Source organism: Cystoisospora suis, assembly GCF_002600585.1.
Source record: "Cystoisospora suis strain Wien I chromosome Unknown contig_7962, whole genome shotgun sequence".
NCBI classification, from domain to species: domain Eukaryota; phylum Apicomplexa; class Conoidasida; order Eucoccidiorida; family Sarcocystidae; genus Cystoisospora; species Cystoisospora suis.
In genome coordinates this window covers 715-14493 of record NW_027160747.1, presented here as the reverse complement: position 1 = coordinate 14493, position 13779 = coordinate 715, and the positions used below count along the sequence as shown (strand labels likewise).

Here is a 13779-nt window from a genome sequence, read left to right as displayed (position 1 = left end):
CTTCTGAATGGTTAGCTTTGTCTGGGTTTTTTGTTTGAAGGCATGCTATCCTTTGGCTACAGCCACTTCAGATGAGACGACGTCTCCTTGGTCTCACCATCCTCTTTCCTTCTCTTTCACGAATGATAAGACCTCTCCCTCCTCTTCTTCCTCTCTTCTAAGGACCGAGAATCCCAGCCATGCTGAAACTGGCGGGGTGCTTTCTTCTTCTTCTTCTTCCGCTTCTCTCTCGACTCCTCCTCTTGTCAAAACGGAAAGTCCAAACAAGAAAAGAGACGTCTCCTCCGATCCATGGCCGCCTTCTTCATCTTTCTTCTTTTCTGCCTCAGTTCCAGCCTATTCTGCTTTTCTGTCCCCCCCTTCCAAAGCACTTACAGATCACGGCGAAAACGAGGAAGAAATCCAGAAAGAAGAAGAAGACGAAGAGAACACGATGAAAGACAAGAAGAGCCACAGCAACATGCACAAGAAGAGTCACCCTCTCGTTCCTTCTTCTTCTTGTTGCAATAAGCTAGGTTCATCTTCCTCCTCCTCCTCCTCCTCCTCCTCCTCCTCCCCCCCTTCTTCTTTTTCTTCTCAGAGGCCCTCTGGATCTTCGATGGCTCGTTTCATTAAAGAGTTTTCTCTTATTGCTCGTCGTTCCCTTCGTCTATGGTTACGCGATCGAGACACATTGCTAGCTATCTATGGTGATGCGGTCATCGAAGGGTTGATTCTTGGGTGTGTGATGTTCCAAGCTAGCTCGACTAGCCATAGTAGACACCATGGGAGCCACAGTGGAGGTGGTGTCTACTATCACTTTTCGGCCTTATTTCTTCTTGTCTACTGCGTCTGTGCGTCAGCTCTATGGTCAGTTCCTCTCCTAGTTCAACAGAAGGCGCAGTTCACAATGGAGATCCAGGATGGCTATTACAACCCTCTTCCTTATCTATTGTCTACATCCTGTATATCGAATTTGATCGTTCTCTCAGCGGATTATATTTTAGTGGCTCTTATATGGTGTCTTGTCGGGTTGCAATGGGAGTATCTTTTCTTCTGTCTTTTCATATCCACCTTAACCTATTCGATCATCGATAGTTACTTCTCTATATGCTCCCTAGGGAGCACATCTTTCGCCCAAGCAAATAGCGTAACTTCTTTTCTCTTTCTTCTCTTTACCTTTCTCAACGGCTTCACGACCAATCCAAGAAGCATGCCTATGCTTATAGGATGGCTATGCTATGCAAGCCCCTTCTTTCTTGCTTTTGAAGCGATTGCTCTTGACACGATCCCACACCTTGCCGTCTCTTCTTCTTTTCCTTCTTCTTCTTCATCTACTGGTTTGAATGAAAGGGGTTCGGCTGGAGCAAGCGCCGAGCTTGTGTATAGACAGTATGGATTGGCTGGGAGAGTGTATGGCTCTGATGTGTCGCCGGAGGTGTTCAAGTGGTGTATCGACACCTTCTTGCTTCTTTTCTTCGCCGTCTCAGCCAAAGTCGCTGCGTCTAGTTATCAAGTGTATTGCGTTGCGCCTTCTCATCTTAAAGGTAAGAGCCCTTGGCAAGGAAGGTGCTTCTTTAAATGGAGAAGAGCAAGACAGGGAAGAAAGGACGACCAGGAGAAAGAAGAAGAAGGAAGACACCATGAGAGAAGAGCTTCTATGATGAATGAAGATAAAGAGCTCCTCTTGTATCTTTCCCAAGATTTAAGACGTGAGAAAGAGAGCACACAACACGAGAGAAGACTTTCGTCGGTCTCTTTATCTCGAATCGCTAGGAGAAGTAAATATTATCAGCTCTTTCTCTCTTTCAAAAGTCTGCAGATCTGTCTAGCTTCTTTCTTCTCTTCTTCTTCTTCTTCTTCTCCCCCTCCTCGCCGCCAGCAGGAGAGACACCGCAGTCGGAGACGCAGAGAGAGAAGACGAAGAAGAAGGTCAGAGCTGTATGGAGGCTCGACTACTTCAAGCAGTTCAGAGAACGAGGAGGACTCCGATGGTCCGAGGGAGGGGAGTGCTGGTCCTACCGGGACTGGCGATAATTGAAGACCTCCTCACACATAAACACCTCTCATACACATCTTTAGATAGCTGCATGCGCGCTATCTATCTAGAGATATGTATACTACTACATCTTCTTCCCCTCTTTTCACACATACGTCTATATATACATAGAGAGGGTGTGTTGGGTAGGTGTTGGTAGCTTGAGTTCTGTATAGAAGGAAGACATGCATTCACTTGTATATACAAATATATAGAGATGTATGTATATATATACCTATGTATACATATATTTATATACATACAGTATGGCATTCAGCCATGTATGAAGAATTCATCTCTCTCTCTTTGGCTCTCTTTCTCTGTCTCTCGATATCTATATATATAGATAGATATACATATATCTATCTCTATATATATGTATATGTACAGATGTGTATGTACCGTGAATATAGTGGGGTGTGTCGGCTTATATTAGGGGAGTGGGTTGAGGAAGATAATAAATAGAGAGAGGTAGATAGAGAGATAGATAGAAAGAGAGAAAGAGAGGTTGATTCTTCTTTCAAAGAGAAAAGACTCGAGGGGGTCGGTGCCATCCATACTGAGGAAGAAGGGAGAAGTTTCTTTCTTTAGAGATTTATCTTATCTTTCTTCTCGCTTCTTTCTGTATTTATGTAATATGGAGAACCTCTATGTTTACGAGACGATGAAAGATGCCTTGCCCTTTTTGTTGAGGAAGTAAAGAAATAAGAAGTTCATACGTCTTCCTAACGTGGAGTCCTCTCCTATCTATCTTTATCTATCTATATATCTACTTCTGCTCTTTGTAAAATAGCTTTTTCCGTTTTGGAGAGTTAGCACGACTTTCTAACTCTCAGCATCCATTCTGAGGTGTACGTACACCACCACCCCTCACCTCCCTCCCGAGACACCCTGGGTCGTGTAAAGTGGGGCTGCATGCATGCATAAATACTTGCATGCATTCATCGACACTTTCATTTCTTATCCAGAGGATGTTCGTTTTTCTCTTTTGAAAAGAAAAGTCTCTCTGTGTGAACGTAAGACCTGTTCCTTACATTTATCTATGAACGTGTGTATCTCTATCCCTCCTCACCTACGTCTATATCTCTATGTAGAAGTACATCTATATGTCTGTCTTTCTGTGCGTATCGATGTATGTCTGTCTTAAGGCTCTGGATGAGACACGAAGGAGGAAAGAGGGGGCATCTTCAATGGTGCTTCAGTGTATGTATGTATGTATATATGTACAAGCTCTCTTGGTCTTTCTCGCCTCTATCAATCCACTGATATAGATAGGTATACAATTATATATCTCTATAAAAAGTACATCTATATGTCTATCTATCTATCTCTCTCTGTGTGTCTTCATGTTGGTCTATCTCGAGATAGATGTACATGTACATGTCTATGACGTGTCTACATCTCCTTTCTCCCTCTGGGGGTGTCTCTTACGTCGACGCAACGTGGATAGATTCCTTTTCTGTCTCCTAGACGTGTGCGAAAGATCCCCTATCCCGCCGTCTCAAAACTCCACACACGAGTGTGTTGCTCGTTCTTCTTTCTTTCATCTTTCTCTTACCATGTTAATCGACGAGAAGAAAAGAGAAGAAACGAAGGAAGGATAGGAAAGAGAAAGAAAGAAAGAGAGATGGATGGATGGATCGATCTACCTTCGGTTGCTGAGACTTCTCTAAGTACTTTTCTCTTAACTTAAACAGCGCCATTCACAGGGGTTCTAATGAAGAGAGATCGAATGCAAGACGATAGCTCTATCTGTCTATCTCTCTTTGTCTCTCTTCTTTTCTCCGCCTATGTCCTTCTTATGAAGGCATGGAGGGGTAGATAGGAACTGCGCTTCGTTGCTCGGTGTGAAGTGCGAAAGGAGAAAAAGAGATATATAAACTGGCAAATAGAGAGATAGATAGATAGATGAATCAACTAGAGAAATAGATAGGTACGTATGCAGATGATAGATAGATGTCATTGATAGACACACACGTAGATCGATTGGTAGGTAGAGAGAGAGATAGATATATAGAGGTATAAATAAATAAATAGATTAAGATAGATAAGCATAGATAGATAGATAAGCTTGTCTTGAGAGCTTAAGTTTAGGAGTAGTAGTCGTAGTAGTCGTAGTATACTTGCTTACTCAATGTAATCGAGACTAGGCGAGAGGTAGAGTTCTTTCTAAGAGATATCTTCTTGTTGTCCTTTTCTATTGGGATGTTTCTTTCAAAAGAATTTGGACAGTTGAGTAATGAAGGTTTCATCAGCACAGCATTTCCTGAAGAAAGGCAAGAAAGAATGAATGAGAACTTTCCCTGCTTCTTCATCCGAAAAAGATGTAAAAGTGTGAAGAGAGAGGGAAGGTTATCTTTCATTTCCTTGAAACTGTCTTTTGGAGAAGGCGAGAAAGAGAGGGGAGATGACGCTTCGTCGAAGAGAGGGAAAGAAGAAGAAAGTACAATCAACAGAGGAGGTTTATCTTGCAAGAGAGGAGTAGAGAAGTGTTCCTTACACACTTACGAAGGTGTTCCTTTCTGGTGTATATACACCCGAATCAACAACTTGTCACGTATGTGTCTGGGGTGTCTAGACAGACACTTCATACATGCATGCAGGCAATGGGCGATAGGAGGACTAACTGTAAGAAGGGAGGGCACGCGAGCGCACGCAAAACAGAAGAATACAACGACAGATACATCATAAGGATAAAAGTATAGACACGTGTACATACACTCGTTGACCAAAGAAGCGCCTTCTCTTCCCCTCTTTCAAGTCTTTCACGCGTACAAGACTTCAAGAAAATGAAGAAGCGGAGAAAAGAAGAAAAGAAAGCAGAAGATGAGAGCTTAGAAGCCGAGGCTGCAACAACGGGGAGAAGTTGATAAGAAGAAGAAGAGGAAGAAATAGAGGAGAAGAGGAATGCTTTTCATCGCGACACTTCGAACTCGAATTCGACGTTGTAAATTCCCACAGATTCATTCGCTTCCTAACAAGAAAGAAAATTAGAAATAGAGAAAGGAAGAAAGAAAGGAAGTAGTGAGCGAGGTGAGATAAGACAAGGGCTTAGTACCCTAAATCTATCAGGGGGGGGGGAAGGGGTGTCATGAAGCCACTTAGCTGACGTTCAAGACACACTTCTCTCTTCTCTACCTCTTTCTCCAAACTATTCTCAATCTATTGATCTATCTATCTATGTTTAATCTATCTATCTTTATCTTCACTTCTCTCTTATCTCTCTTCATAGCAACATAAGCATTTTACACTCCACTGGCCTCCTCTTCCTCTTCTTCTCTCCTCTGTCTTTAGAAGCACTTCGTCATTTTACGTCTTCTTCTCCTATCACTACGACTACTAGGTGCTACCGTCCACTTGCTCCTATCTCCTCCTCCTACTACTACTACTTGAACTAGTCCTACTACTACTACCTCCTCCTCCTAGTAGTAGTTCACTGACTAGTGATATGACTTGGCGGACTCCGACTATAGACGTGTAAACACGATGAACGCTATGAGAGAGATGGATAGGAGAATCCATAAGGAGAAGATAGACAGAGAGAAAAATAAGAACCTTATCACGAGAGGTGTCTAGTACGTCTCGAAGTTAAAGTGTACATCCAGAACGCAGAAAGAAAAGAGGCCTGTAAACATGGATGTATATCTCTGTGTATATATACATCTATCCTGAGAAAGAAGAAGAGGAAGTGTGTAAGATGGATGGCTTTTTTTACTTTCTTACTTGATCGTAGTCAGCCCAGTCTTCTGAGAGATCGACGTCCTGAAAAGTGGATTTGCGACTTTTGACAACGTAGCCACTTGAAGCATGACACGCCACAGGCTCCGCTCTGTATGTACACCCCAAACACACTGAGAGAGAAAACATTCTTCTCTCTAAACTCCGTCTTCTACTCTCTCTCAAACCTTCTTCTAGTCTCTCTTCACATGCAAAGAAAGAGGAAAGAAAGAAAGGGAAGAATGGAAAAGAAAAGGGACAAAAAGTTCAACGCGCACCCCTGTTAACTAAACAGCGTCCCCATCATATCTATCTCTATATACACACATGAAAATATATATATATATATATATATAGAGAGAGAGAGAGGGGAGGGAGATATAGACGCAGAGGCTTTCTTACATACTCGTACATATTCCTACATACACACTCATATATACATGAACCTACATACATATGTATATATATCTATATCTATATATATACTCGTACCTTCATCCACTTCAAGGCTATTTGAATAGAAGGAGAACTGAGAAGGGCTAGATTCTTTTCTTCTTCTTGTAGTAGAAGAAGAAGTGGGGATAGCTGAAGTGTTCTCCTTTCCTTCTTTATGATTTGTCTATCTTACCCTCTACACTCGAAGGCAACGACTGGGACAAACTTGCCACTATCCTCTGCGGTGTATGTACGCCGTGTGACATTTTTGATCTGCAAGAGAGAAGGAAGAAGAAGAGAAAAAAGAAGAAAGAAATGCATGCCTTTAACCGTTAGATGGAGAGTCGCATCGATTCCTTTAGAAAGTATTAAAGATGGGTGTAGCTTGGGACAGGCTCATAGAGTCTTATTGCATGGTAGGTAAGAATCTCGAGAGGCTCCTTATTCGCGACCTATCTTTATCTCTTCATATATCTATTCAGGCGTCACACAAATGTATTAGCCTACGTAACTACACCTTCCCTACACTCCTTCCTCATATATATATATATATAGGTAGGTATAGGTAGATAGAGAGATAGATGTATAAGTAGCTATAAATAGATAGATAGGTAGGTATAGTTAGATGGGTACAGATAGATAGATGCGGACAGATAGACAGATAGATATAGAAATATATATATATATATAGATCGCTAGATAAGCTAAGTGAAGGTATATGAGTTGAGAAGGAGGGGGTGTCTATACACCTGACTTGTGGACATACATCTTGAATGTTAATGGTAGAAGCTTGTTTACTTCCGTCCCAGCGCACAAGAAAGTTGGCCTTTCTGGAGAATGAAGCAAAGAGAAGAGAAAACAGAAAAGCATTCTCTCCTCCCCCAGATATCTTCATAGCATAAGTAGAGATCCCAGATTTGAAGGAGAGCAGAAGAAGAAAGAGAGAAAGAACGCAAAGGAGCCAGTCAGTCGTCTTAGCATAGAGAGATATGGAGTGTCTATACACTCAAGCACCGACCCCCTTTCTCAGTTTCCTTTTATTCTTCTTCTTCTTATTCTTCTTCTTCTTCACCCACAGAGGCATACCTAATCTTCTCTAGTTGAACTCCGTCGTCCACACACATCTCCTCCATACATACATACATCTACACATGAAGGAACAGTCGATTCGGCATAGCAATATACGTATTGATGGGATAGATAGCTCAAGATACAGATATGTACGTGTATAAATAGATACTGTCAATCCCGAGAGAGTTAGAGAGCACAAATACACAGAAAGACAGACAGATGCGTACCTAAGCTGAGACAAGCAGCAAAGATTAGAAAATCCTGTAGCAGAGCAAGATAATGGATGAATCGATAAGGATCACTCTGTAGTCCTATCTGAAGGTATATATCTATAAGTACATGCGCATGCATGTCTATAATCTAAAGAGCAAGGAATATCACCTACACATCTACACACATAACACGACCAGTCCCAGAAGCCATATATATATACATATATATATATATATACGTATATGTATATGTGTGTGTATATATGTATCTGGTTCAGACCCTCTACTGTTGGGAATGTCGAAGGATTGATCTGCTGAGAAAGTTACGTTCTCTCGCCTCTCTTCTCCCGCCGACTGCCTCACTACGAAACACCACACACATTGGCAAAGATTGGATCGACTTTTCTCATTTATCTTTCATATTTCTATCTATCCACTCCCTATCCATCGATCATCTGCTGTCTTTGATCTACCTTCACATATCCATATATATATATATATATATATATTGCATAGCATAGATAGGTTACAAGTATGTCTACTGAGAGGAAGCTGTATATACAGTGCCAGGAAGGAAACGACAAGGGAGGAAAGACAGATTGAGAGATCTATCTTCTCTATGACCTAAATACTGAGTAGAACATAATATAGGAAGAGGTGCAAGACTTGAAGATTGAAGAGAAAAAGAAAGAAAGAAAAGGAAAGAGACGAAGTGAGACCATGTATACATACACATGTCTCTCTCTCTTTCTATATATCTATTTATCTATCTATAGGCCTGTGTATGAAGTGACGTCTCTATTTGGCGTCTTTGAGTGACTGAAGGAGACGTTTTCAACATGTCTCTCTCTCTCTCTCTCAATATATATGAATATACATATGTATAAATATATATATGCGAAAAGATGTATGTGTATACATTGAGTAGACAAGAGTTGCACTATACCAAGGTGTACGTACATTCCATTAAATTACATCTATAGCAATGAAAGACAGGATGAGGGAGATCCCCCTGTCGCATGGACAATTTCCTCCTCGTAAGATGAGAAGAAAGCAAAGATCAAACAAAGAGACTACGACGAACTACCAAAAAGTCTCTTAACTCTCCATTCAGATACATATACAACTATCTATATATAAAGAGAGAGAGACAGATACAATATGTATATATATATATATATAGTCTCCACTATCTCTATCAACGCACACATTTCCATCTGTCCACTTTTATCTATCTACCATCTATCTACCATCTATCTATCAATCTTCAATCTATCAGAATCTCTATGTGTTTGTATGTAGATGGGCGGTGGTGTCTCTGTTTCGGTCTCCGTCTCTGTGCGTACCGTCTAGCTTCCAGACATGATCAGGAGGAATTTCGATGCTTTCGATATTTTCTAGATCTGCCTTCATACGCAGCAAAATGACGACCATCTTGAAATAGGGGAAAGAAAGAAGAAAAGGCGAAAAGAAGGAAATAGACAAAGACGACGGAGAGATGATGGGGACAGATAGAAAAGGAAATCTTGAAGAAGAAAGGAAGATACAGATACGAGGACAAGAGTGTGGAAGAGAGAAAAGAAAGAGGGCGAGGAAGGAAAGGATCTCCGAGAAAGAAGAGAAAGAAAGGAAAGAGCAAGAAAGAGGACGAGCAGAGGAAGAAGAAGAAGAAAGAGAACAGGTTGAGAATGGTCGAAAAGAGAGCGTGAAAAGGAATTCTTTTGACGAGAATGATGGATGTAAGAGAGGAACAAATAAATGAAGAGAGAAGGAAGAGACAAGAAGCAATGAAGAAAGAGAGATGAAAAAGAAAGGAAAGTTAATTAGATGAAGAGCTCATTTAGGAGGAAGGGGGGGGAGGCTGGAGAGATCGATAGAAGAGATCGGGAGAAACTAGACCTGACTGGGCCGAAGAAGAAAGTTAAAAGATAGATATACACAAACCGCTGGAGAAGAAGAGCAGAAAGAAGAGAAAAGAAGGAAAGAAGTGCATAGACAAGGCGCAGGAAAGAACGAAGTTGGAGCCAAATCAAAGAAGAAAGCACTCTGACACTTTGAGAAACACATCTAAACGAAAAGAGAAACGGTACGGTCATCTACGAGAAGAAAAAAGACAAAAGGCCAAATTGCATGCGCATGCACGTGTCTATATATGTATATGATGTACATACGCACCATCTAGGGTGTCTTTTTCTTTTCTTCTCGATGTCTTGAGATAGGCAGGAAAGACTTTTCACTCCGTGTTTGCTTGTGTAGAAGCTAGGAGGTGGAGGAGATGTGCGTGGATGGATGGTGTACATACACCCGAAGATCTCCCTCTACTCTTCGAAAGATAGGAGACAAACTTCACATCAGCCTCCTCCTTGGAAGAATTGGAAAAATGAAGAGAATCTTCACCTCCTTCTTTTTGAAAGATACTTCTCTTTCTTGAACAAGAGGGAAGAGAGAAGGAACACAGAAAAGTTCGATATGGGAGAGAAAGAGAAACAAGAAGAACGTGTCGATTCGTGATCTCGTCTTATCTTCGGAGAATTCATCTGGCGGGAGAGGAACTCTTTTCTTCCCAAGTCTTCTTTTTGTCTCCTTTTTCTCTCAGAGGACCTGTCGGCACCTCCTTCTCGGCGCACTGGCCTTTTTAAAAGGAAAGAAGAAGAAATAGAAGGACAAACTTCACTATCGGTTTCTCTAAGACGCTTTCCTCTTCCAAGTGTGTAGACATCTCCCGTTCATTCACGCCATACGAGAGCTTCTTCAATCCATTTATCTATTTATTTATCTATTTATCTCTTTCGTATTCGTTAACCTATCGATCTCTCTATGTATCTAGGGTGAGAATTTTTCTTTTTGGATTCTGTTAGGTCTTCTTCTTTTCTTTTCTCTTACCTTATTCTTTTTCTCTCTCTCTTCCTTTCTTCGAAGGCAGGAGCACCCTTGATTCATAACTATGCCCCAAGCTTTTCATGAGAAAAGAGAGAGAAAGAAAGAAGGCGAAGAGATTGCTTAAACATTTACCACTTACCTCTATTTAAAGAAGAAGAACATAACACTTCACTTCCTTCTTCTTCTTGTCTTTTTCTTCTCTTCTCTTTTTTCTTCCCCCTCTTTTCTATGTCTAAGACTTCTTCTTTCTCTTCTTTCTGATCTCTCTATCTTTCTTTCTTTGTGTCATCTCCTCTTCCTCTTCTCTTCCTCTTCTCTCCGTTTCTCTCTCTCTTTTTCGTTTTCTCTTCTTTCTTTCTTTTTCCTTCCTTTCTTTCTTCCTTCTTTTCTTCATTCTTTCTTCTTTTTCGTCTTTCTCTTTTTGATCTCTTAACCATCATGGCTTTAACTTTGCTTCATTTACTAGAATCTTTTCTTCTTCTCTTGAATGCTGCGGCTGTCCTCAATTCTCGTCGAATTCTCCGCCCTCTTCGTCTCGATAAACCCACAGTTGGAGACGAAGGCCTCCGTAATCAATTGTCTCTCTTTCTCTTCTCTGTACGTTCTTATCTCAAATTCCCTTTAGTCATTCTCAATCTTCTTCTTATCATCTTCGAACTTCTCTTCGGCTAGGAAGAAAAAAGAAGGAAAGCAACACCTCTCTCTCTCCTTCCTTCTCTCCTTCCTTTCTTTCTTTCTTTCTTTCTTTCTTCCTTCTTCTTCTTATTTCAAGCCGACAAGGGGGGGAGAGAGGAAGCAGAAGAGAATGAAGAAGAGAAAGAAGGGGAGAGAAGAAGAGAATGAAGAAGAGGAGAGAGGAGAGGAAGTTTCTCTAAATGACTCTTTTCTTTCACCGACCTCGAGAAAGAACAATTTCTCCTTCCTCGTCAATTTCTTTTTCTCTTTCTTCTTCCCATTTTCACGACCTCAAAATGAAGGGAGAGAGAGAGCAAGATAAAGAAGAGTCTTGAGTGGCAAGAAAGAAAGAAAGAAAGAGAAGAAGACTCCGATGGCTATCTCAGCTTTTGAGGCATCTCGCCAGGAGGCGTGTGATCGGCTTATAGCTGACCTTGTCTCTCGGCATCTCTCTCTTTATCTTGACGTGTCTATCCCTAAAGAAAAGCAAGAAAAGCTCCTTCTCGAGCTTAAAAGCGGGGTGATAGAAGAAGATGACGATGAGAGAGAAAGAAAGAATAGAGAGGAAGAAGATGAAGAAGAAGAAAATCGAATTGTCGCCGAAGAAAACTTTCAGACAGCCTTTGCCTTTATCAAGAGCTACTGTCATTTCCATTCCTTCGGTGTACGTACACCTCAAAGCAGATGACATATATACACACACACGAATGAACTGGCGATGTTTCACCGTCCTTTCTTTCCTTCTTTCGTTGTCACTCTTTCTTTCTTTCTTTCCTCTCACTCTTTCTGTCTTTCTTTCTTTCTGTCCTACGAGCGGGAGAAGAATTAGACAGAAAGAAAGCGACCCCACTATCCTTGTAAGGGTGCTGTCTCTTCACTTCTCTCGCCTGTCTCGGTTTAGCATAGAGCCCATAGAGATACGTAGGTAGATCAGTGAATCTGAGTGGAAATAGGTATATAGAGCTACTACATACATACATAGATATATATATAGATAGATAGATGGAAATATACACGAGTCTTTTATGGCCCATACATAACTGTCTGTAAATGTGGGGTGTAAGTAAATCTCCGTCCTCCCTTCTGCAAGCTCTACACATGTACAAATATATATATATATATATACATGTATACATGCACCTCTCTATCTGCACATATCTATTTATGCATATATATATGTATATATATATATATATATATGTACGTATGTGTGTATATGATAGCTGTCATACAGATGTCGTGCTATTTCAGAAAGTGAGTTGGCGTTTGCACGGACTTCTTTTTCTTTCTTTCTTTCTTTCTTTTTCTTTCTCTTTCTTTCCTTTCTTTCTTTTCTTTCTTTCTTTCTTTTGCATGCGGTGATGCATGCCATTTTGTGTGGTCTTTTTGTGTGCCTTTTTCTCTCTTTTCTTTCCTTTCATATCAGAAGTAAACATTCTTATTCTTCTTTTCTATTATCTCGACTTTTTTCTCTTCTTCTTCTCCTGACGTGAAAGTGCATGCCTTCTTTCTTTCTTTCTCTCTCTTTCTCATTCCTTTTCTCAACATATCCTTCTCTCTCGTTCTTTCTCTTTTTCTCCCTTCATTCTTTCTCTGTCTTTCTCTCTATTCTTCTTCTTTCTGTCTTTTTGTGTGTGTGTCTTAGACGATAAATCCACGAGAAGTGCATGAGGAAATTGTCGCCTTTTTATCTTCTTTAGAGTCACTTCAACAGGTCTTGAGAGCGAGCGAGTTAAGATCTCTTCTGCATCTCTTTCTTGACGAGAACTTCTCTTTCTCTTCTCTCTTTCTCTCTTCACCGACAAGGGAGAAAGAAGAAGAAGAAGAGAAAGAGAACAAGCCCAATGAAGAAGAGAGGCCACCTTCTTCATTTTCTCCTTTAGAGAGAAAGAGAGCTAAAGAGCAGAAGAGAGAGGGAAGAGTAAATCTACTGGAATCTTGTAGGGCAAGTCGAGTCTATGATAAGGATAAGAGGAAGAAGAATAGACGTGCGGCTTATAGTAGAGAAGAAGAGAGAGAGAAAAAGTACGGAATTCTTAGACTTCTCTTCACGCTTGCCCGTCAACCTCTACTCTCTCTACCGCAAGGAGAAACCCTCGCTCTACGTCTTCAACAGGAAAGACATGTAAATTCAATCCCTTCTTTCTTTCTTTCTTTTTCTCGAGAGCTAGATTAGGCTGGCACTGCAGTGAATAGTAGGAGGTCTGTATGTGGGGAGTGTCTTGTGCGTCTATGTGTAGAGGTGGGAGGTCTGTATCTGTCCACATTATGCATTGAGGCAGAGGAATCGAATCGACGATCGTGAAGAATCCTCCTGTTTGAAGGATATCTAGCTCCCAGAAGATACACAAGATGAATATAGATGCCTATATTTATATATATATATATGGAAGGCACCTTTGTATGTGCACATTCAGATGAGAGCTTAAGCGTAGGTGTATAGATTTCTTACACATACCTCCCCCCCCTTACATACGAGTGTGTATGTACAGAGACAGGCCAGAAGGCGTTTCGGGCGCAGACACCTCAGGAGTTTAGTCTCCGTCTATTTTGTACCAGTCTCCTTTTAATCTCCCGAGTGTGTGCGTCTATTAATCTGTCTGGAGTCTATTTACGTTTATGTCGTTAAGGTGGCTATTTATGATCTTCGCGCGGAGATGCGGGCTCACACTGGAAGGGGATCTCTACTATGTATACCTGTATATCTGTATGTGATGGATACACTAAAGATAGAGAGATTAAAGATAGATCAGAGATAGATAGATTAGAGAT

The 13779-nt window shown here is 41.0% G+C and overlaps 3 protein-coding genes across 3 annotated transcripts in view; 1 reads left to right on the top strand and 2 right to left on the bottom strand.

Annotated features, from left to right (window-relative positions):
- Nucleotides 1-21: 21 nt before the first annotated feature.
- CSUI_010676 (uncharacterized protein) lies at nucleotides 22-3674 on the bottom strand. The gene has a single exon (XM_068070778.1). It carries the CDS (start codon nucleotides 2569-2571, stop codon nucleotides 2386-2388), a length of 186 nt encoding a protein of 61 aa, XP_067917248.1. The 5' UTR covers nucleotides 2572-3674; the 3' UTR covers nucleotides 22-2385.
- Nucleotides 3675-4205: 531 nt separating this feature from the next.
- Nucleotides 4206-9509, bottom strand: CSUI_010675 (duf866 domain-containing protein). The gene is made up of 6 exons (XM_068070777.1): nucleotides 8799-9509; nucleotides 7733-7814; nucleotides 6936-6999; nucleotides 6363-6442; nucleotides 5741-5846; nucleotides 4206-4991 (listed from the first exon to the last, which is right to left on the bottom strand). The coding sequence occupies exons 1-6, from the start codon at nucleotides 8884-8886 to the stop codon at nucleotides 4932-4934; spliced, it is 480 nt and encodes a 159-aa protein (XP_067917247.1). The 5' UTR covers nucleotides 8887-9509; the 3' UTR covers nucleotides 4206-4931.
- A 589-nt stretch (nucleotides 9510-10098) lies between these two features.
- CSUI_010674 (spc97 spc98 family protein) overlaps nucleotides 10099-13779 on the top strand; it is a gene marked incomplete at its 3' end in the record, with an annotated part of 4395 nt that continues 714 nt past the window's right edge. Inside the window, exons 1-2 of the mRNA XM_068070776.1 lie at nucleotides 10099-11671; nucleotides 12653-13132. Coding sequence (XP_067917246.1) covers nucleotides 11381-11671; nucleotides 12653-13132 — 771 coding nt within the window. The remainder of the gene's footprint in view (nucleotides 11672-12652; nucleotides 13133-13779) is intronic.